The 26,160-nt window shown below is 32.0% G+C and overlaps 1 protein-coding gene across 1 annotated transcript; it reads left to right on the top strand.

Moving 5' to 3' along the window:
- LOC139520416 (uncharacterized) lies at nt 1–26,160 on the top strand. Its single transcript, XM_071313010.1, has 13 exons — nt 1–124; nt 549–610; nt 6,752–6,863; nt 7,314–7,498; nt 12,626–12,814; nt 15,101–15,232; nt 16,895–17,000; nt 18,737–18,936; nt 19,579–19,737; nt 20,396–20,578; nt 21,148–21,256; nt 21,944–22,011; nt 24,495–26,160. Exons 1-13 carry the CDS (start codon nt 39–41, stop codon nt 25,745–25,747), a joined length of 2,844 nt encoding a protein of 947 aa, XP_071169111.1. The 5' UTR covers nt 1–38; the 3' UTR covers nt 25,748–26,160.

The following is a 26,160-nucleotide window of genomic DNA, read 5'->3' as shown; positions in this document are numbered from 1 at the left end:
TTCACCTGCGATTTTCTCGATTTTCGATTAGTGTGAGGATGATGTGTGTAATAGTGCTAGCGATATATAGTTTTTTGCAGTTACCGACCAATTCTGGTTCAAATTTAGAGAATGATGAAGATGAGTATGTTTCTATTATCATTTTCTAATACTGCGATCGACTTTCTTAATATAACTTTAAACAAACAAAAATTCTCGCGGTCGATTTCAAGTTTGTAAATTTTATTAAGCAAGCTAAAACACATTTCGCTATAGCTGGTAACGCGACAATGCACCGTGACTATTGAATAATTTGGTTATCAATGTAGAAATTAGGAAATGTGGCACGCTTTCTAATGATACTTTACAGCTGATTTTACCGAACGATTAATAGAACTTAAAAACATAACACTTTTATTTGTTTTCAAGAGTAACCGAAAAAGAAGTAAATTATCTAAAGGATCATAGTGCGCTGCAAATCAACTCCGATAATTCTGAATTGAATTCTTCATTCAAACTTTATTTTGACCAAATTTACTTACCTTTTAATTTTGTCTTTTATGTTTTAGTCAAAGAAGAAACAGTTCATTGAGAGGAGAGACTAGTCCTCAAACCTGCAACAAAAACATACGTAAGTTCATATTATATACGATTCCATATTTAAAAAAAAAATACAATTTAGCCGTCAACAGCAACGTGTATCGATGAACAACTTTTTAAATTACGGAGGGTGCATTTTAATTGGATGAAATGTTGGTATATATTTAGTCTTTGTGGTAATTGAATTCACATGTTCAGATACATTTTTGTCATTAAGGGTTAGCATTATTTGGATAAGTAGATATAGGAATTACTGAGAAAATACTAGAGTTCCAAGTATTAAAAAGAGAAATTTGGTATTTTTAGATTTAAAACATGTTTGAAAGGAAAGCATATTTATTTCAAGTTGATATAAAAAAAAACACCTATATCAATTTTGAGCTAGTGCTCATCAGTTAGTTTTCGAGAAAAGTTGATATTAAAGAATCGATAAAGATTAAATATAATGTGGGCTGACATTTGAGCGGAATAAAGCGCATAGGGTCATTTTAGCGTCGACATGAAATGATATATACTTGTACATGGAACGCCACTATGCTTATGTGGTACTCTGGCATACTGTTATGTGGTCTTACTTTTTCTTGATTATATTTTGCATTACATGGTATGGTTTTGATATCACGTAATCATATTTTGATTTAACTCTATATAAATAGTAATTACTTAATAATATTTCGATATTACACTATATGACTTCGTATTGATATGATAAAAGTTTGTCATTGCTTAATATGATTTTTCACTATTATTTAATGTGGTTCTGTCATTAGTTTTGTGGTTTTATCTTTACTTTATGTGTATTTCGGTTAACGTAATGAATGTATACGTAGTTGTTTCTTTTCATGCTATATGTATTTTTTTATTTATTTTGTAATGATGTTTAGTTTAAACATATTTATCTAAAAGTTATTGCAACTTATTTTAATCCCTTTCAATTTTGCGGGTGCATGCGAGTGGTGACCTGTAGCGGCATTAGCCTGCTCTCTAAATCTTCAAGGTTGACTTTTACGTGTAAGAGATATGGCTCTCTCTTATACCACGGATGATTTGCAGTTTCCTTATATGGCTTTTACATTACAAAATAGTTTTTCACAATTAAACGATTTTAAACTCTATGCATGGTGTTTTCGTTCCAATTATTGATTTGGTTATGTGATTTTTTTTGTGTGGTCTTCACATTGGTCCTTACTTGATGAGGTAAAACTAAGTGACCATTTTGGAACAAAACTAGTTCTATTGTTAACACCAATATCCATGTCCTTTGTTTCATATGACTCGGATAAGAATGGCAATCGACCTTAAATAAAATTAAATTTGGAAATAGCATTGAGTTCGATCGATTTGAGTTTCAGAGTTTGTTTCACATTTTAAGGTAGATTTTGAGTTACAATTCAACTTCAACGTTACATTTGGGTGACCTTTTGAGGAGTTAGAGTTCGAGTTCAAATTACACTTTGAATTCGATTCTTATTTAGAATAAGATTTCGAGTTGAAAATCGAGTTTCTAATATGATATCGTATTAAATTCTTTTATACGGGGACTCGAAAAGAGGGCTGTTTTAAATATAGTAATATTGATCCAAGGATGAAATGACACGTAATCTTAATCCGAAATCTTTTTTTAACACATTTGTCTTTGAGTTGTGTTGTGTCCAGAATATCAGCAATTTTGGCATACTAAAAGCCTTCAAAGTAATATATGTTTTGATAATTGACGATTACGGTTATAGTTCATTTCTGTGTGTGCTACATTTTAATTTTGTGTTTCTGTTGTGTCGTTGTTCTCCTGCTATATTTGATGTGTTTCCCTCAGTTTAAGTTTGTAACCTGGGTTGTTTTTTTCTCAATCGATTTATGAATTCCGAACAGCGGTATACTATTGTTGCCTTTATTTTTTTTTATATCAATATAACTATATTTGAAACAGAATAAACATGATTATATAAGGAAAATAACTAATTTTAAAAACAGGAAATTAGAAATTTGATAAAAAACTAATATTATGTCATAACATTCTCAAAACAGGAAACCGATAAATTTTACAAATTAAGCTTTATTTTAAACATAACAAGCAGGATTTTGTTAATACAATGACAAAATATAATAACGATAATCAAACATTTTGTGTCAAAAACTGTGATTTCTTTTATCATGAAACCTGGAAAATTGTCGAATGTAATGTAAACTATTATTCATTATATTTGAAATTATGTACTGAATAATTTGATACATTTGAATCTCTATTGAAAAATTGTTAATATTACGATTCTGTCCAAGTATAACTATTATCAACTGGTATCGGCAGTTTGCATATTGTTTATTGATATATATCATTTTTATTAAATAAGTATGTAAATATAAATATATTACGATAAACAGTAAATGTAATACTGATTTTTTTATTTGTCTATACATATGTAAAAGTAGTGATAATCAATCATGCAGTTCATTTTTATGCTTTTATTATAAAGCTACTATGTGCACAGGATTTATTTGTTTTAACCCAATTTGATTTGGAAGAAAAAGTAAAATCGCAAAAATATTGAACTCCGAAGAAAATTCAAAACGGAAAGTCACTAATCAAGCGACAAAATCTCAAACGACAAAAAGCTCAACTACATAAAATGAATGGACAACAACTGTCATATTCCTGAGTAGCTGCTGTATGCTTTTGAATACCGAATAAGATAAGAAATCTATATCCCATTTGCAAGTGAAGCTTGTATATTGCTACTAAGGTGGGGGAAATTTATAATGTCAAAGTCAAAATCGTCTCGTTTGTCATATTTGATTTTTTGTACTGAGATGACCGTGTATGTTAAATTAGAGGTAAAAGTTTAAAAATGAGGCGGATGAAGCTCTGTCTGTTTATTTCTTTAATTTCTAGATTTGGGGGATATATTAATGGAACCCAATCAGAAAAGTTTGGATTGTTAATTGAAAGAACATCATCAATATATCTGAATGTGAAATTAAATAACCTGGCTTCTTTGATCTTCTTGTTTATGACATGGGTCTGAAGGAACTCCGATTCATATGAAAATAGTTTGTCCCAATAGGCAGACATAGTTAGATAGTGCAGTAAGTCGCACAATTACTAACACAATTCTCTTTTAATATTCTTGTAATTGTTATAAAATACATCAAATAACAAGATTACAAGCTAAATCTCGATTCATATTTAATTTTTAGAAATACACATGTGACGTCACCTTTGTTGACGTGGCTACATTAGTGACACCCAGTTTGTATTTTTATTATGCTTTTTTGTGTACTGTCCTAAATTGATTTAACATATCCGTTGTAACTCTTATGTCACGGTACTTGTCTATCCCAAATTCATGTATTTGGTTTTGATGTTATATATATATGTTATATTTGTTATTCTCGTGGGATTTTGTCTATATGTGTTACATTTTAGTGTTATGTCGTTGTTCTCCTCTTATATTTAATGCGTTTCCCTCGGTTTTAGTTTGTTATCCCGATTTTGTTTTTTGTCCATGGATTTATGAGTTTTGAACAGCGGTATACTACTGTTGCCTTTATTTATGTAACATTGCCATAAAGCGCGAGGTTTGGCTAGCCACAAAACGAGGTTCAACCCACTTTTTATCTTAAAATGTCCTGTACCAAGTCAGGAAAATGTAAGGTGTTATCTTATAGTTCGTTTCTCTCTGTGTTGCATTGTCGTTTGGTTTTTGTTGTTCTTTAGTGTTTCTGCTGTTTCGTTTCTTTCTTCTTATAGTTCATGTATTTCACTCGGTTTGAGTTTGTAACCCGAATTTGATTTCTCTCAATCGGTTTATGACTTTCGAATAGCGGTATACTACTGGTGCCTTTATTTTTCTATGTTTTGTGTAAAGTAGATGTATGTCGAATAAACGAATACTTCATTTCTCATAAAACTACAGTTACATAGTTATGTTATAGAGAACATACATACATATAACTATAAGGTACCATTTTTACAAGCATGTGTGAACAATACAATGAAATTAATTTGGAGGACTGACTTTCACATTTATAACTTTGATAAATTTAGATAGTTTTTCTAATATTACCATATTACATGAATTAAACAGTTGATCAAATTAATAGATATTAGGGTCAGACCAGCAGTATGTAGGTAAACATTTCTTTCTTTCAAACATAAAAGATCCACAATTATTCATAATATAATGGTACTCGTCACCAATGCCGTTTGGGTCACAGAGACGGCATATCCTGTCTTCTCTCGGCAAACCCTTACACCAGCCAGACTCAATCGGCAAGTAGTGACTATTAGCATAATGTATCAATGAATTTGTAAGGTAAAACAGAAAAACTATTTTTCTAATTGAAAATTATTTTTAAAAATACGATGGCATAAAGCTTTAGGTGATTCTGCAACAAATGCAAAGCATTCTTGTTGAAACTGATCTTTGAGTTTTTGCTCAATACATTTTGACACCCATTTATCAGCAAAATGTGCATTCCATATATTGAACATACCACAATTACCAAAAATATGTTTAATAGACGATATCCACTTAGTGTCTATTCCGTAACCATTATAATATAAAAAAAAAAGTTTATATAATACAGCACAAATTTTACTCTTTTTTTTGTCTTTTTCGGTTTTAGCCATTGCTTTGTCGGTTTATTTCAACCGAAATATTTTAAAAAATCTAAAAATGTCCTGTACCAATATAAAAAAGAAGATGTGGCATGATTGCCAATGAGACAACTATCTACAAAAGATCTAGACCAAAATGACTCGATAAGACAAAGTAAAACAATTCAAACGAGAAAACTAACGGCCTTATTTATATATAAAAAATGAACAAAAAAACAAAAATGTAACACATAAACAAACGACAACCACTAAATTACAGGCTTCTGACTTGGGACAGGCACAAACATAAATAATTTGGCGGGGTTAAACATGTAAGCGGGATCCTAACCCTCCCCCTAATCTGGGTCAGTGGTATAATAGTACAACGTAAAAACGTAATAATCAGTTGAAAAAGGCTTACATTGTAACTCATTAGATGGACAACAAATACAAGTGGACGTGGCAGGGTACTTACTAGTATACATCCCGAATCATCAAGTCAGGAATATGGCCGTTGATATTTATAGTTAGTTTCTATCTATGTATGTTGCATTGTCGTTATTTTTGTTGTACTGTAGTGTTTCTGTTGATTCGTTGTTGTTCTCTTATTGTTGATGTGGTATCCTCGGTTTTAGTTTGTAACTTGGATATATAACTTTTGAAAAGCGAGATACCACTGTTGCTCTTATTTAAACGTAAAGATTAAGGAACAGTTAATAGGGCGTGTCATAGATTTTGGTAAAGCATTGCTTACAATTCTGACTCGTTGACCCACCGCATTACACTTATTACCGTGTTTGTACTTACATGGAAAACCCGACGAGTGCCACACGTGGAGCATGATCTGCATACCCTTCCGGAGTTCCTGAGACCATCCCCAATTTTTTGTTGGGTTCGTGTTTCTTAGTCTTTGTTTTTCTGTGTTGTATCTTGTGGACTGTTGTTTGTCTGTCTTTTTCTTTTAATCATTCGTCCAACTTTTATTATTGGAAAACTAAAACAATAATTCATTTACCTCTTTTATTGTTCGAAATTTTACTGATTCAATTATTCATTGTTGGTAAACATTTGTACATAAAGTTAGCGAAAAACGTTTCTTCATTTGTCTTTAAATCAGCGAATCTGAAATTGGTCTATTTAATTTTGTTAATGGAATGATTGTTTGGTGTACATGTCCAACAGTCAGATTTTATTTGACTTTTGACATAATTTTCATGGTTCAGTGGTTAAGGTTAAGTTTTGGGTTTTTTGGTTACTGTATGCAATGGATGAACTATATTTGGTGTATAGACATATTTTACAATGAACATGTGATCACACGCTAGATTTTATTTGACCGGTACTTCACTTTAAGGTTCATTGCTCAATGTTTACTTTTTTGTGTTTTCGTCTGGTTTTTTTTTAGTCAATAATAAGCAATAAGTCAACTATATTTGATGTATTAATTATTGTAAGGTGTACATTACAGTCTGGCAAAGTTCATCTGAACTTGAACTGAATTTATGGTTAAAAGGTCAATACGAAGTTTTCATGGTTTGTTTTAATCCTTGTATACTATAAGGTATTCATTTATTTCAGATGAGGAGCCACCTCTGATGACAAGTCGTTTTGAAGAATCCTACTACATGAAAGAAGAGGATGATTTAACAAAAACCTTTCAATGTAGATCATCTGGTAATCCAGCACCAACGTAAGTTTGTTCTTACTGTTTTGTACAGTAACATTCAGTTGCCTTACAGTCACATTTAATAACTAATGGAGATGTTAAAAAGTATAATTATGTAATCAATTTGTGGATTTGTCATGTAATATACACAGCTACAAAAACATATAGTTTTTATCATAATAAACTCATCAACATAAATAAATGAACAAATGTATAACTTGATTGATAAATAAAAAAAATAATATGATTGCTGTTCAAAATGATATTCTTTTACACCAGAAAAACGCGTCCTCCAAAAAGGTGGTTCATAATTTTTTTGACTTTCATTATAGTCGTCTCGCATTGTCTTTAAGTATGATTAACGCCGTTTACAATGAAGGTAAATATATAAATGAAGAACAATATGGGCTGTCTATACAGGATAAATCTATGAACGCAAAACATTATATACACAGTCATACATTTATATTACAGATTTGAATGGACCCATGACGGTAGAGTATTATCTAATTATTATAGCCTACATATTTCATTGAATCAAAACACAGGAAAACTGACAATAACCAAACCGTCAATACGTGACTTCGGTACCTATCAGTGTTTTGCCAAAAACAAATATGGAACAGCAGCCTCTGCAGCGTTTAAGATAGAACGAGCAGGTATGTTAAATTTATATGTATATGGGCATTTTGTGAATTCTTTAGATATTTAATCGTTTTAGTTATAATCTTTTAATCTCTATATTTTTGAATGTTTGGTCAATCAACTATCTCATTTTTAAGACATGCCTATCTTATTTAAATCAAAAAAGTGATAAATAATACGTTTGATTATGCTTCAGATTAATTCGGTGGGATTATGTAGTGAACTGTCTGGAAGTGGAAGAGACCGTAAAAGGCAAAACATTTTAATACACATGTTTTTACATCTACATACATTCAACATCTACAAACCACTGATTAATTAGCCTGTACTTGCTTTGTACATGTTGAACATGGTTTATTTTTTATCATGTTTATTTTTTTTATATTTAGTAAAACTGTTTATTTAGTTGATTGATTTTTATTTTTAAACGAGTTGGTTTTTGGTATATTCGCATACGCAATAATTCTTGATCAGTTTCGTTTGGTCCCGTTTAGTTATTTTACGACGTACAGTATTCAAGTTTAAGTATTTATACTTCTTTGGCTTTCGAATGTTTAGATTGAGGCTTTGACTATTATTATATAGTCATAACGAAAGCACAACTTTTTGCGATACCATATATAGATGAAAGGAGACTGGCTTTTCTTCGTACTTTATTTAGCATTTTAAACTGTTTCAATTCTAAGGTTTTTGATCCTGTTGCACACCATTTAATGCGCGTCTGGTAATGGAGTACAAATTTGAAAACTGGCATCTTTTTGCTTAATTATTTCAAGCATATTCCGGACTAGAATCCGTTAAAATCATTTCATTATTATGTTGATTCCTAAAGAAAGGCAAATGGGGTGAAAGATGGGAAATGAAAACTTAGAAAACTAAAAAAGGGCATTTTGAAAATGGGAAAACATTCATCCTGTCAACAAACCACCGAATTCACCGTGTAGAACGCCACATGCGGGGTGTCGGCTATGTTTGACACGGGTTGGCAATTTTGAAGCGACAAAAAAGTAACAAGGTAAGTTCAAGCATCAAAATTCTTATTTAAGAACTCTCAGTAACATAAAATGTATTGCACGGAAGGAACCGCAACGTAATCTGTTTCCTGAAAGCAGAAGCAGTCGTTTTCAGTGCTCAGTTTTCTCAAACACCTCGCCCTAGTTTTCTGTGTTGCAGATTTTGAGGCTTTATATGCAAATTTCGGTATAAAAAACTACTTTACACAACTACCCTCCGTATTATTTATATAGAATTGTATTCCTCTCATGGACTTCTACCAAATACCAGTTTCTTAGTTAAAATATATGGTTTTAAAACTATTATTCATCAAAATGTAAAGTGTCGCTCGGGGTGTCAGATTTTGCATGTCAAGGGGTAGAGGCTTGTCATAAAAAAAAAAGATATGTTTGCATGTAAATTAGTCTTCATATGATACATTTTATTTCAAACACAATTTCTATACTATGAAAAAATAAGGGTACTTCATTTTGTCTGTTTTAGTCTTATAAAAAGTATGCTTTTGATTTCATTCATAGTACAAAATGGCTCAAAATATTTAATTTTAAAGTTGGTAAATGATTTCTTTTACTTTTCAGTTTACCATGGTCAGACAAAAGTCAATGCTATGGCTCAACAAACCCAAACCTGGTGAAAAATCACAAAATAGTCCTCAATATAAGATCTGCCCAAAACCTCCACCAGCGTAACTGCATCATACTTCATCACCAGGTCTATCTAAAAAGCACTCGTGCATGCCGCAAAAATGCATCACTCCAAAAAGAACTAGAATACTCTCTCCAAAGAAACAATAACCGGAAACTTTTTCATCGAATGAAAACACAACTTCAAGTAATCCTGAAGACAATGATACTACAATTTTTTTTTATTATAAATGATTTCAAAACATCGAATAAAAATTTAAAAAAAGTTCATTTGGCTACTGAATTTATCCATTTATCTTAATGGTAAAAGAAAATACATTTCCTCTAGACACTATTTCGCTTAACTTTTTCCTGGAAACAGTCAGCTGAATACTAAAATTTATGATAAAAGGGATGATTTTTCATTTCCTATCGTTATTTATACGTTTTTAGATGGTGACGTTCCCTTGTCACCACCTTACGGTGTTTATATATCTCAACTTATACGATTCGCTCGTGTATGTAACAATGTTTTAGATTTTAACGAGAGAAATTTATGTATTACTGAAAAATTATTACACCAGGGTTTTCGATATCACAAATTAAACTAGTCAAAACATTTACTAAATTTTATCATCGGTATAAAGACATCATTCGTAAATATAGCTCAACATGCAGACTTCTAATACGTTCAGGTATTTCACATCCAATTTTTTATGGAAATATTCTTTATAAAGCACAAAGGTGTCAGTATTCACCTCAGAAACTTACAAAACCTTTGAATAGACTTATTAAGAAGAGATATAATTACGATACTGTTATCAAGTCATTAAAGATTGCATATTTTGGCGTTAATAAAAAGTCACTGATAAGGTCTTTGCATCGGAACTAAACACATTTATTATAAAAACAGTTGTTGGCATGACACGGGTTATGTTCTTTTCATAAATGTTATGATGGTATGATACTAAACCCCTCACGGGAAGGATTGTGCCTGATGTTTATATGATGAAATCATAATCTTTCAGTCAGTTTAATTGAAGTCTGGAGCTGGCATGTCAGTTAACTGCTAGTAGTCTGTTGTTATTTATGTATTATTGTCATTTGTTTATTTTCTTTGGTTACATCTTCTGACATCAGACTCGGACTTCTCTTGAACTGAATTTTAATGTGCGTATTGTTATGCGTTTACTTTTCTACATTTGTTAGAGGTATAGGGGGAGGGTTGAGATCTCACAAACATGTTTAACCCCGCCGCATTTTTGCGCCTGTCTTAAGTCAGGAGCCTCTGGCCTTTGTTGGTCTTGTATTATTTTAATTTTAGTTTCTTGTGTACAATTTGGAAATTAGTATGGCGTTCATTATCACTGGACTAGTATATATTTGTTTAGGGGCCAGCTGAAGGACGCATCCGGGTGCGGGAATTTCTCGCTACATTGAAGACCTGTTGGTGACCTTCTGCTGTTGTTTTTTATTTGGTCGGGTTGTTGTCTCTTTGACACATTCCCCATTTCCATTCTCAATTTTAGATTCACGTTAAATAGAATAACATCAGATTGGTCTGTTCAAATCATTTAATTAATTGTATTCCTATGCAACTTAATTTAAATCAAAATGATTTGATAATAAATCGGGTACAGTCACCCTCCTTCATTCATACGTGTAATTTACATATTCTTACGTGCATTTGTCAATATTTTTATTATTTAAAGGTATAATATAAAACAAATTACATTTCACTTCTATTCATATACAATTATTTTTTCCACTTTGAGGCTCTATTTGCTATGTTTATCAATTAAAATGCACATTACTTAAAAGACTAAAATATGGACCAAATGACATACCTTGAGTTTGTTATTTGTCATCATAACAGTGTAGGTGTGTTTGAATTAAAAAGTAACAGACAGAGACCGATTTATAAGAAAATGTATTCCTTTTTAATGACAAGCCTCTACCCCTTGACATGCAAAATCTGACACCCCGAGCGACACCTCATATTTTGATGAATAATAGTTTTAAAACCAATTAATTTTAACTAAGAAACTGGTATTTGGTAGAAGTCCATGAGAGGAATACAATTCTATATAAATAATACGGAGGGTAGTTGTGTAAAGTAGTTTTTTATACCGAAATTTGCATATAAAGCCTTAAAATCTGCAACACAGAAAACTAGGGCAAGGTGTTTGAGAAAACTGAGCACTGGAAACGACTGCATCTGCTTTCAGAAAATAGATTACGTTGCGGTTCCTTTCGTGCAACACATTTTATAGTACTGAGAGTTCTTAAAATAAGAAATTTTGATGCTTGAACTTACCTTGTTACTTTTTTGTCGCTTCAAAATTGCCACCCCATGTCAAACATAGCCGACACCCCGCATGTGGCGTTCTACACGGTGGAATTACGAAAATAGTTGTTGCAAGTTCACGTGCAGAAAGCGAGACACCCGCCGAATACAAGGAATCGATTTATACACCCGATCCTCCAAATTAGACTTGACCAATTTATACATCTAACTTAGTTAAACATACGACCGACTTTATCTGACTTGTTACCCAAAGGCTTGAGTGCATGCCAAAGTCAGGATTTGAAGTTGCTATCAATAGCATTTCGTTTGAGGTGTTTCAGCTTTTGATTTTTCCGTTTGATAAGGGACTTTCGGTTTGAACTTCCCCGGAGTTCAGTATGTGATTTTACTTTTTCCCAAGGGGAACTGATATTAAGCCAGCTCTTCGTTGGTAAGTATTTACGGATGCATATGGCCTCATGTGAATTACCCTTTGAATAATCAATTAATACAAAAACGCGCTACGGGAATCCTTTTATATTAAGGTCAATCAGAGAAGTAGATCTCTCATTTGTTACCCCGATTTGTGTCCACGGATTTGTGAGATTTTAACAGCGGTATACTACTGTTGCCTTTATTTTACATATTGACTATGCGTGGTGTTGTTTTAAATACACATCTCTTCGCCAATGAAATCTCTAGAAAGAAAGGGTATCAACTTACTTATACTAACCGAATTTTATTTCTGTTGTAGGGAGAGAAATCAACGTATATGAAAGAAATATGTTTTTGAATAAGTCTAAAAGAAATCGATCTTCTTATATAACAAAGGTTATCATTAACACTGATGCTTATAGGGAATTTCTCTTTTCTAGTAAGAATCTCACGAAAAAAACCCGTTTGTATATAATTGTGACCAAATGGAATGTCACTTGTACAATGTAGCCTTCTAACACTTCTGGGAAAAAGTCAGCACTAACATTTATTATGACATTATACAAAGGGATATTCCCGAATCAAAGTGGTCAAATTCATGTAGCCCAGTCAACCATATTCTAAAAAAGATATCAACTCGCAGATTCCTTATCAATAAAACAAAAATTTGACATGCAGTTATATTTCATGTTATACTACAAAACTAAACCACAAGAAAAGCCTTGTTTCAATTTCTTTGATTTTAGCTTTGAACAACCATTTTTTTTTACCATTTTTTATAGTTATTTCAAGTTTTAGAAACTCAGTTGAAAGGACATTACCAATTGCTTACCAGTATAGGAGTTTGTCTATACCATGTGTGGGTAAACGGAGATGTCAACCTGCTGACGAGTGTAGAGTTGAATGGAAGTTAGGGGATGGAACCAGTAATACTATTCGTGAAACTAAACGAATAGCCATCGATAAAGATGGTAAATTCAATTTAGTCATCAGTCCATACAATAAATTCTTAATTTGTTAAACTACCTCGCAGAAATACTTTCATGTGTTTATTTTTCATGATAATATAAACCCTTAATTTAAGGACTTTTGCCACTAGTATAATAATTTTATACAACTCGTTTAAACATAAACCCAACAATGTTAGATTTGTAAATTTGCTTTCGCAAATGTTTTGTTGTTCCTTCGCCGGGATTCGAACCCATGCTTCTGAGATATCGTGACACCAAATCGCCTGCACTGTAGCCGTCCCGCTAGACAACACGACCACCTGGGCTTCTATATATATATATATATAGTTTAAGTAAAAAACACAAAACATCAGATCATAAATCGAACATTGTCTCTGTCTGTCTATATATATATATATCATATGTAGGACTCAAATATATGGTAGGTTCCAAATCTATTGCAGATTCCTAATCTATGGTAAATATGATGTCATGCCATTCCAAATCTATGGTAGATTTATTTAAACCCTAATCTAACCCTAATCTATGGCAAGTTTGGTAATTTTCTAATCTTTGGCGGATTTTTTTCGTTTCAAATCTATGGCAGATTTTGAGCAAATGTATAACAAGGCAGTTCATATACAAAATGTCAATCGCGGACTTGTCTTAAATAAGTTGATATGTACGACAACGGGAGCATGTCTATAAACATTTGTGAAATAAAAATTCCATAATGGTCAACCAAATGGTGATGCCAACAATACAAAAGTGTAGGAGTGATATACTATAATATAGAAATCAGGATTAAAACGATCACCTCTGAAAAAATAGCCACTTCTTAATCTGTGCATGTACCTGTTTAATCCATTAAAAACATATAACAACTAGAAAAAAAACCAAATCCATTAACTAACAAGAAATTGAACATATTTTTTAATGTAATATTTGTTTTAGCGTTAATCAATCTTTTTTTATAACTGGTGACGATTTGAGTCACTTTAATTTCACCTTCTCATCGTAAATTCTTTGCCAGCCGTAAACGCTAAAATATTTACTATAACTCCATTCCCAAAATACTGAGACGGAAAACGGAAAGTGTTTTCCTGAGTATTTTAAACACAGGACGTCATGCCAGAACTTGAAACCCAACAACTTTGCTGAAGTCGGCGACGACTTATATAGCTTGTTGTTCGATGTGAGCCAAGGCTCCGTGTTGAAGGCCGTACTTTAACCTATAATGGTTTACTTTTTAAATTGTTATTTGGATGGAGAGTTGTCTCATTGGCACTCACACCACATCTCCTATATCTATTATCATTATTGTGACTTTATATTATACTCTTTTTCCCCGGAAAATTGAGCAGTTCCTATTTCTGCCATAGATTTGGACACAAAAAAATTTGCCATAGATTTGATTTGTTTGACGTTTGTAACGTCATATTTACCATATATTAGGAATCTGGCATAGATTTCGAACCCGCCATAGATTTGAGTCCTACATATATATCAATTAGAAGATGTGGTATGATTGTCAATGAGACAACTTTCCACAAGAAACTAAATGACACAGACATTAGCTCATCGTACGGCATTCAACAAGGAGTAAAACCATTCCCGCTTAGTAAGTTAAAAAAAGGCTTCAAAATGAGAAATTTTAACCAATTCAAACCAGAAAACTAAATTTTATTTTATATTGATTGCAAAGTTTATTGCTCGTGTTGTGTAGATGTAGTAGAATGTGTCTCTGTGTTTGTGATGTAAGCCATTATATATTACAGGTTTATGATTTATTTTTTCTTGCGTCAGAACTGTTGACCTCTTATGGATTGTTCTCTCATTGGCGATCTTACCATCTCACCTTATTTTAAGCTCACTTGGCCCGAAGGTGAAACAATTATTGCGTCCATTTATTATTGCAATTTTATCAAAATGAAGAAAAATGCGGGATTGATCTTATCTATTTCAGAAAAATCTACATAAAAAAGAAGATGTGGTATGATTGCTAATGCATATTTCTGCATCAGACATTTCAAAGCGAGTTCATATGACTGTGATCATCGCTTAGTATAAAGCTATAAATCAAAACCATTTGATGTACTTTGTAATGATTGTAAAGTGTACATGTTCATATATCAAATTTCATATGACCTTGACCTCAATTTTATGGTTCATTGGACAATGTTTAGTGTTTATGTTGTGTCATCTACAGAGATAGTAATTGTTCACATCATTACCCTTTCCATTTTAAAACTTGAATCAAACTTAAAGGCTAAACAGTTTTTAATTAAAATGTTGTATGTTAATAAGGTACTCTACATTTTGTGTACGTTGACGTAAATGATGGATCTACAGCAGCTACCCCCTACGCATGCGGTATAAACAATGAACTAATGAGAGCATTTTACAAAGGCGGCAATGTAATTATGACAATATTGAGAGGTAATTATTAAAGCTAGACATACTTGTTCACAAGCAGATAAATTACAATTACAATTGCTGCAATGAAAGTAAACTCAATAACTGCACATCAGTTCCTTACACCAAAACAATTAAATTTTAATTGAAAAACCGCTGTCAATTTGCAGAGGGCCTGGTAAATGTTTCTTTACCACAGTGAAGAACCATGAAAATATATTTTATTGCCAAAGAAAACCTTAACAATCCTGAATAAGTGTATCATTTTTGAAAACCGTTTTCATTTCAATAAATACAAGTATGTCCTCTTTTTTCCAAATCCTTGCAACGACACTTGATTCGTTTTACTTTTCTCTTTGCTGCTGTTTGTGCTCTCTCCAAATGAAAACATCACTTTGAAATTTTGGAAAGGCAGACTGGTGAAGCCTGTATATGTTTAAGGGAAATAATTTCGCGACACATTATCAGCTGAGAAATGCATGTCGGTTTCGGCCATCTGAAGCGTTTATGCGCACGAAACACTTTTCTTGATGATTTACTTTTATTTGGAACCCTCAAACCCCAAAATTTGAATAAGGACGCAAAAACATATAAGTAACTAAATACCAAAAGAGTAATCTGACCGAAAAAGACTTTTAATATCCAAAGCAATATTAGATCAACTTTGCCTTATAGAGAGGGAGTCTTCTTTATGTATATTTGTTTGTTAATATACAGATATTTTAAGAAAAGGCAGCTTTAAAGAGTGTCAGTATCGAGTCACTGCATATTGAGCTGATAATACTTACTCTAAATAGGACCAATACTAAGCAAGACGGCGTATTCGCCTTTTAAAAACAGCAAGTTATTATTTTTTATTCAATTTCTATATTTGTATTGTGACAAAGAGTAACAAAACTGAAGAATATTTAAAACGGTTCCGACCCATATTCGTTCATAAACCAACTAAGTTCCTGATGGACATTTCATGACAAATTGATTAAAATATAGGGATCATCCGTACACACTGCCGTTTGAAAATGTACCAATATCGTGTAAATAAATAGGTCTTATACCTGTCTGTTACTTCAAAATTGTAACTCAGGGGGCTTTCTAAACCTTGTATTTGATAATGTTCAAATATCTCATAAATCATTAAGTTCCATTTCTGTGAAATATGCATTTCTTGCTTGATATTTCGATATGAATTAATTGATATATGAGTGAGTTTTGAAGACTTTGAACAAATACTCCGTTACAACCATATCTTGTTTGTAATTATATCTATTTTAGTATTTTGTAACGTTTAAATTAAAAAGTGTAATACTCTTAGTTGCATATCCTACGAATTGCATAGACTTTGAAATAACCATTTGATTATTTCCCCATCTCATAACTCCCGAATTAACTTGTTAGCGCTATAATTCGCCTTCTCTCTAACTGGTTTTTCAATAATCAACCAACAAAAGTTGATAACGCAATTGTTCAATGTGCCAAAGCGACAACAACTCGACCATAGGGCAGAAAACAGCAAATTACCACCATGGATTTTCAACGTAGCAAGAAATTTCCGCACACTGAGTACTAGCAGTGACTGAAAGCTTGTTCCAGATGAAATTAGTTCCATAATCAGTGATATTTTTTTTCTAACCTTTTAAATCTGAGTTGATACGCAAGCGCATACTTATATTAATTTTGTAAATCTAGTTTCAGATTTCAACCCTTCTCTTATTAAACCACAACTTCTTTTCTCACAAGATGTTAAGGGTTTACTTGGAGGAGATGCTGAACTACAGTGCATTTTTTCCGGATAGTAAGTTTTAATTATATACAAAGATGTTGCATAATTGTTAGTGAGATAATTTCTCGCATGAAACCATAGGATGGGAATTTACGTGTGTTATAAAATCTATGAACAGCGCTGACATAACTAATTTAAACGTTAAAAAGTCACCAGCCTATGAGAGGATAAGACAATAAACGATTAAAATAAACCATAAAAGACAGCTACCTACAAAACCCGCTTGATAAAAGGGGTTCTGAATTGGAACAGACACATTTATAAAGAACCGGGTTTCAAATATTGACATGTGCTTAAATCTCCACTTACATAAACGGTGTTGTAACAGCATATCATCAGATCAAAATGTGAAATTCAGTTATTAAAACTTAAAAGAAGTATGAGATCGATACGTACAAATACATATAACTTAAACCGGAAGAACACAAAGTATCAACTTACATGTAAGAGAAAGCTAGTTAAACATAGTAACAAGTAGTCATTGAATCAGGTTTTCAAATATTTTAATAACTGTAACTTCTAATCCAGCAATGTCAAACGCATTTACTGCATAGACAGATTAACAAAAATAACAAAGTTTTTAAAACCTTACCAAAGAAAACACCCTATTTTATCTACCCTTGACACGAATTTAAAACAACTGATATTCCTGACTTAGTTCAAGCACTTTTCTATCATTACTTAATCATAAATGGACTCTAAAAGAGGTCAATGTGTTATGTACGAATTTGTTCATATTATATTAATTGCAGACGAAGTTCAAGATTCAATAAGCTCTAACTTGTCTATATATAACGTATTAACTAATCGAAAGTCCTTAATTTATATATTGATTACGTATATAAAAACTCCATAAATATGAATATAGATAGATAGCGACTATGTGAAGTTAAAATTTTTAAAATCTTTTTGATATCATTTTATACCTTGAATAAAATGAATAAATCATCATTTTAACCAGTATAATAATTGTGTTGTGTAAATCTAATCAGTGAACGAAATGGTTCACCCTTGTTTAACTTTCGATGTTGACATTCTTTTCTTTTTAATAGTTGACCACACCTTATTGTAACCCGGAATTGTTTTTTTTTTCTCTCAATCGATTTATGAGTTACGAACAGCGGTATACTACTGTTGCCTTTGTCTAGTACACGCGCAACCCATATCCAACTAAAGGGTTACACTGCAGTTCTCATGAAAACCGATTCATATAAGGTCGAACTATTCTATTGCAAGCAAATAATACATCAGTGACTTTAATGACCGAATTTTGACAGATTTGAGCCTTACTTTCTGCTTTTAAAATAATATTTCACAATACAGCTTTTATCAATACTTTAAACTTTGATTTTTGTCTAAGTCGTAGCGTTTGCCCCTTTGAAAAAAGAAAAGAAAAAACCTTCAAACAAAGTGGACTAAACGAAAATTTTGAACGCATGTAATTGCTCTGTAAAGGTTCCTATTTTCCTGCCTTTAACATCCAATCAATGTTGATGAACATCAGTATTTACCTTACTGCAATTAAGCAGATTAAATACTAGTACACACATATCAGGCGGATTCTTTCAAAAATCTGAAATGTACATGTTTTACTTGTTTCAACAATTCTTGTTGCTCTCTTGAGTGTCAATAGGATTTGAGTTTTCCTTAGTTTTCTTTTTTCGGATATTTTGATCTATTACTTTGAACAAATGCTCTACATTTTAATTATTATACAGTGATTTACTTATCTGCTTTTTTCACGGTAGTCCCCTTCCAGATATTGAATGGTATTTGCCTGGCATCAATCAACCAATACAACCAAGTAGCAAATATCAATTCACTGATCCTAGTGTCAGGAGAAACCTGAAAATAACACATTTAGACTTAACCGATGAAGGAACTTATATGTGTAAGGGCTTCAACATTGGTGGTTATGTTGAAGCTCGCATGTATGTCAATGTAACATGTAAGTATCCATTAATTTATCAGTGATTGTATTGGGATCTAAATGAGTTCATGGTATTGAAAGTATATTACAGGTAGTTACCGAAAGACATCAGTTACAGAATGAAAAAATACCTGAGAAAAATTATTTACAAGTAAAGGAATACATGTAACAATATAGACAAACAACATTCTTTTACACAGAATTAACGCAAAATAAACCAAGAAAGACTAGTAAGTATCAATAGTAATATATTGGAATGTATCGTTATTGTATTAATCAAGTTGTATGTCGAAGTTGAACAACACACACTATTAAATGAAAGTATCCTTACTGGATTAAGTTTGTGCAAACAGCGTTTTTCATTATCTCAAAGTCGAGATGTAAACATTGAGGTAAATAAATATATGACCAACAGGTATCGCTCATATACTAATACGTACTCGACAAAAAAGTTTCATACGAAAACGACTTTGTTTTTTTAAATAAAAGAATGAAAATAACATGTTATAAATTGCATGTGTCCGAAGCGCTTTTCTGATTAACCTTTATCAGGAACGCTCAACACCGACTGGTTGAAAGACAACGACGTTAAAGAACCGACACCAAATTTCGATCTTGTATAATTCACCTCATTAAAAGAAAATCTTTTATATCAATTAGCCAAACCGATCTTTCAAGAAGGTGAGATACTTAAATCCCAAGTTATCCCGGATGGTCAAAATGCTGTGTTCAGGTGCAAAATGGAATCCCTTCCTGGTGAAAACACTCCTTCAGAACCTATTTGGAGGATAAATAGAAAAGAATTGTCTGATGAACAATGTGAGTTTTTCCTACCTTCTTCATGTATGGATACAAAACGACAAGAAAGGAACAATGCACATATTGCGTATGTAATAGATTCAATTGAATACATGGTCCACCAAAAAAAATGTTTACACTTCAAAATGTAATGGACAAAAATTAAGATACCATGATAAAGAGTGTGAATGTTTTGTATATATTTTAAGTTATGGATAAACATGTAACGATTCCTAATTGTCCTTGGTATTTCTTGGCTAAATTCTTTATTATCAGGGTATAAACTTGTTATTCTTTTTTTTCAAAATATTTTAACAGGAAGCAAAGTTTAATGCATTTTTTGTTTTGCCTAACATTGATGCTGTAAAGTAACAAATGCGAGTTAGATTAGGCAGCATCTTTTCAGTTTTATAATAAAAGAGGGACGAAAGATACCAAAGCGACGATCAAGCTCATAAATCTAAAACAAACTGACAACGCCATGGCTAAAAATGAAAAAGACAAACGAAAACAATAGTACACATGACGCAACATAGAAAACTAAAGAATAAACAACACGAACCCCACCAAAAAAAAGGGGTGATCTCAAGGGATCAGGAAGGGTAAGCAGATCCTGCTGTTGCGCATCTGATATTTTAAATATTAATATGATAATAATTATCAAACTATTTTCTTGCAGATGATAGCAATTTTTCACATAAATATCAGCTCAGCGCAGATAAAGAAATCCTTACAATTAAAAATGTAAAGTATCCAGAAGACTCGAGTAGTATAAGTTGTGAGACGGGAAATATAATATTTGACAGAAATGGTGAAGACAGTTATGCTAAAAGTTATGCCCACGCTTTCCTAAGAGTGATGGGTAGGTCAAATCTTCGTCCCTTTCCAATAACGAAGACGCAAATATCTACTTTATTCATTGCAAACTGTTTTGTAATTTTGATTGATATAATTTTCAAGTGTCACTATTCAAACTTTGAAACCGAGATGTCTTTTGTAGAGTATAGTCGAATACATTTTGCCATGGTTTTATTTCACAATCATTCCAAAACATCTATCCGTTTTTACTATATCAATTGAATCGTATTTATATCCATTTCAATTGTTGCTCATTTTTATCCTTTTTTTCAATGATGGAATTAAACATGGTTTTGATCGGAAGAGTTTTTAGGGAGCTTCATATTTTCTAATATTTTTTTTTTAGATTCAGTTTTATTTCAGAGGTTTAACTTATTCATATTTGTTGTGGAACCTTAGAAGTTTTTCTCCATTGAATAAAAAAAAATACGCTGTTGCATTTTAAAGTCGTGTATTTGCTAATGTATACGGCGATTAGTGATCATCTCTTGGGTTGTAAAATAATAAAGTATATGTGTACACTTTTTGTTATAGTATGAGAGTTTTCAAACAATTTTTAATAATATTTTTCAGCATGTCCATGTGGCTTTATATTGACTAACGGGTCTAACTGTGAGCCATGCACTAAAAACTGGTATGGGAATGATTGCCTTTGTTTTTGTGAATGTAATGATCGTCAAAGGTGATATTTTTAATCTTGATTTCAAATTGTTATCGTAGCATAATTTTAAAATGAAATTTAGAATGGAAATGGGGAATGTGTCAAAGAGACAACAACCCGACCATAGAAAAAACAAGGTCATCAACAGGTCTTCTATGTAGCGAGAAATTCCCGCACCCGGAGGTGTCCTTCAGATGGCCCCTAAACAAATATCTACTAGTTCAGTGATAATGAACGCCATACTAATTTCCAAATTGTACACAAGAAACCAAAATAAAATATTACAAGACTAACAAAGACCAGAGGCTCCTGATTTAGGACAGGCTCAAAAATGCGGCTAGATTAAATATGTTTGTGAGATCTCAACCCTCCCCTATACCTCTAGCAAATGTAGAAAAGTAAAAGTTTTGTGGTTGGTATCTTGTACTTATTAACAGTTACCAAATGTCTCTGGTATTTTATAATCAATTATTATGGGAGACACCCATTCTACTTAAAGGGAACCTGTATTGAATCGGAATATTTTCTTTGTAGTATATCATGCTTGTAGTTTTCGGTTAAAACACTTTCAAAATAAAAGACTACTAATAACCAGAATTATTGGTTTATGTTGTAACTTCGCCATGCATTATCTCATTCTTTAATTAGGCGCGTTAAATTAAACAAATTATTAATAAAAAGTGTATAATGTTTATTGGTTATTTTTAGATGTGATAATGTACATGGTTGCGTTGATTCGTCTTCAAGAGTGACAACTACCCAATCAACGATTCCGAGTAAGTTAATGTAAATATATTCATGGCAAATTAAAAACGGGGGAGTCCATATAATCTAAGATTATGTTATAGATAATGCATATTTTAAGGTTTTTCTTGTCGTAGAACACACCGAGGGGTGTCAGGATTGATCAAATGAAAGACCGACCGGAGGAAGGTCTTTCTTTGAACAATCCTGACATCCCGAGGTGTGTTCTACGACAACAAAAACCTTAAAATATGCATTATCTGACTTATATACCGTAAAAAATTTTTAATTTTATAAAGATTTGTAAAATTTAGTATCCTTTTTTACCGACAACACTAAAGTGGGATATTCCTTTCTAATGCGTTCAGGTTTTAATACGCCCTGCGGCTCATTTAAAATGTGAAATAAAACTCACTAAATAATTAAGATATAAACCTTTTAAAAATTGTTATCCATACACAATAAAGATATTACTGTAACTGCATGAAGTAAGACACAAATGTATTGTTACCATCCGATAACGGTGTATGACAAATACAAGACACATTGTAATGTATTTATTGTATAACTTATCTTATGGAAAAGGGAGAGGGGTATGTTTTTTCGTTTTGTTTTGTTATGTTATTTCTATCGCGGAAAAGTTGTTATTTATTTAACCATTTTACTTGAATCGAATGAAAAATTCAGAAACATCGAATAGCAATACATTTTATTAAAAAATAATCAGGATAAAATTATATCCCCTCCGCACCCGACCCTTTCGTGAGTTATGTTAATGTTATTCAATAGAATATAAGATTATTTTATTAGTTGATCATTTGATAGAGTAAAAGGTATACATAAATTTTTAAAAGTTACGAACTGACACGAAGACGAATATAAATACATGTAGGTCACAGTATGATTTCCTATTCAGTGTGTATCGTTCTGAACATGCATGAAATATTTGCCACTGGACGTTAAGTAATCAACCTATTTAGATTTTCAAAATCTTACACATGTTAAATCTGGATTTATTTATGAAAGTGTACATTAAAATTCATCTGACCTATATGATAATGTTTCTTTATTATAGCGGTAAATCAACAAAACTTCTATTTATTTGTTTCTAAAATTAAATTGCGGGTCTACAATGACGGTTTCTTTTACATCTATCATCGGTTGTACTTTAGAAAATAAATTTCCAAATCGGCAACAAAAAACTATTAGACGAATAAAATTTTGAAGTAAATCATAGATTGCATGTTTATCAAGGAAAATAATGACCCTACACAGGTAACTATTTTATGCCTTGGAGCATATACCATTGAAACATGGTATCGTCCGGGTTGATTCTGGAAAAGAATGACCTGACGTTCTGAAAGAAAATAACTCCATATAGGTATATACCAAAGGAAAGTATTTTTTTTTTTAAAAGATGCCACTTAAACACCGTTATATAAACCAAAAGAATGTGAAAGATTTCCATTCTCAATTCTATATTCGTATTTATGTTTATGATCCTACTTCCTGTCGATAAGTTTACTTCTGATATTGAAGATTTATGACGTATTTACACTGAACCTGTTGGATATGTAAAGATTGATTCACTAATCTGGAATATTCAAATTTATTGATAAGTTGAAAGTGGGTCTGAGATAGCTTTCAGTACCTGTGGGTATCTTGTTTTGGCGATTTGTGACTTACTTGACTTAATCCACTTCGTCCCATGGGGGACATAGGGCGACTTCAGTTGTTTTCCATCTTTTCCTGTCCTTGGCTAGTTTCTTTGCTTCACCCCATGTTTTCCCAATTTTCTGGAGATCAGATGTTAAATCTCTGTGCCAGGTGGATTTTGGTTGCCCCCTTTAACGATGGCCTTGGGGTTTCCAATCTAGTGCATGTTTTGTTATATTTGTGTTGCTTTTACGTAAAGTGTGTCCAATCCATTTCCATCTTCTTGTTGTTATCGTTCTTTCTATTGGTTCTTGTCTTGTCCTTTTGGTGATTTGTGGCTATTGTTTGTTTTTTTTGTGTGACTTGTATCAAATCCACATCATCATTCAGATGTACAGTCTAAACTAAACAGACTAAAAGATCAGTAAAACAAAATAAAAGAAAATATAGAGTTTTTAAAATGAGATCATTTCTTGTATACATTTTTTGTGAGTGTGTTCTGCTTTGCTCAAATAACCTGTTGAGCGACACACGCTCTTTATGGCTTCTAGTTATTTTGTATTGTACTACCAATTTGTATGATTAGATGCGGTTTAAGTTTTTAATAACACAATAAATCGAAGTCCGGGTTCTATAGTTTAGATGATGTCTTGTTTCATGTAATGTTTGTATTAAATTGTATTCTCTCCCCTTAATAAAACTAAAATAATCTTTAACATAAAAACCAGAAAAACAACAAAATAAACCATAGAAAAGCAAACAAAAACCCATTAAACAAAATGAAAAAAGATACGAAGAAATTTTTTTCTTGATTTATCTCATGATCAAATGATGATAACAAATATCTTCATGATTTCAGGATTTGTTGATCGGAACTTAGTCGTATACATTCTGGGAATTGTCTGTGGTATGATATTGGTGCTAGGTCTTTGCGGTTGCAAGAACATATGGAAAACGAGGGATAGCAGACAAATTCAATCTATCAAGGAAGATAATAGAAATATGCGAGTCACTTCATATAACGGTATATATGATGAAGTTGAAGCGTTGGAACTGGTAGACAATTCTAATATAAACCCCATTCAGATGAAGAATATAACTAATGCAAAGGAACAAGCAGGAAGTTCAGACGATACTTATCCCGCCTGTCATTTAGCTTTAGAAGATAATATCCGTATCTCCGAGCACTATACTTGCATCTGTCCTTTATATTCAGAAAATAATGACAGAACCACTGTCGCCACTTCATTTGCTCTCCATGAAAGTTGTCGTTGCATTCATACATCTGATCAAAGTAATTTTGCTTTCGAAAATAATGATGACACGCATAACAGTAATGTGTATGAGCAAATATATGATTTGACGAATGAACCATGCGGGTATACAAACGATTCACCGCAATTCATTAAAAAAGACAACGCGAAGGTTGAATATCTAAAGCCATATCAACCTCTGCAAGGAAATTGTAACCAAGCACCGCAAACTGATGCGGACACTTTTCCTCTTCAAACCTGGACTATGAAATCAAAATCTTCTTCGGAAAAAATAGAAGAAAACGATGAACAAGAACATTATATAAACGGGAACATAAAGTTTTCTTATGTAGATGAACAACATTATGAAAATCAGGACGACATTACCCATTCTAGGACTGTGAAATCAACATCTTCGACGGACAAGGAGGAAAGTAACAATGATCAAGAAAATGATATACACGCGAATACGAAGTTTGTATGTGCAGATGAACATCTGTATAAAAATCAGGACAAGATCACCCATTCTTGGACTTCGAAAAAAGCATCTTCGTCACACGGACAGGAAGAAACAAATGACCAAGAAATATATATAAATGGGAACATAAAATTCTCATGTACAGATGAACATCAATATCAAAATGAGGACAGCACCCCTAATTCTTGGACTGTGAAAACCGCATCTTCATTGGACAATAAGGAAGAAAATAATGATCAAGAAATTTATATAAACGAGAACATGAATTTCTTTGATGAAGACGAACGACTTTATGAAAATCCGAACAACATCACACATTTTCATATGCAACTCTTATCAGCTGAAGAAAATTCTACAAATAAAGATGAAACAATCTGCTAACAGAAAATCTAATAAAGGTGCTGAAAAAAAAAGAAATTAAAGGTGGAAACGTTACCATTGACTTCATGATCATCCATACTCATCATAACGTTGCTTTCATTCAAATATTTATACTAGTTCTGACGTAGAAATCTTTTTTATTATGTATACATATATATACATGCTTACTGTTGATATGATGGTTATGGTTTTTCGTTGTAATGACATTTTTCATACACTTTTTGTTTATTCACACTCATTCAGTCTTGTTTTTGTCACGTTTTTACATTTCAAAGCTGAAGACTTTTGGACATTTATTATTGAGACATTTGGTGGTTCTTTGTGTGTATTTTTACAGTACTATTTTTTAAATATTTTTAAATTAATTGTACAGAATTGATTTTTTGATATTAAAGTATACAATTTGATATGTA

This window comes from Mytilus edulis, chromosome 4 (assembly GCF_963676685.1).
Source record: "Mytilus edulis chromosome 4, xbMytEdul2.2, whole genome shotgun sequence".
Lineage (NCBI taxonomy): Eukaryota > Metazoa > Mollusca > Bivalvia > Mytilida > Mytilidae > Mytilus > Mytilus edulis.
This window is presented reverse-complemented; position numbering and strand designations above follow the sequence as displayed.

Coding starts and splice junctions, on each gene's coding strand:
- LOC139520416 (XM_071313010.1), top strand. CDS start 39: ATGATGTGTGTAATAGTGCTAGCGATATATAGTTTTTTGCAGTTACCG. Junction 125..548: donor TTAGAGAATGATGAAGATGA/GTATGTTTCTAT, acceptor TTTATGTTTTAG/TCAAAGAAGAAACAGTTCAT. Junction 18,937..19,578: donor CATGTATGTCAATGTAACAT/GTAAGTATCCAT, acceptor TATATCAATTAG/CCAAACCGATCTTTCAAGAA.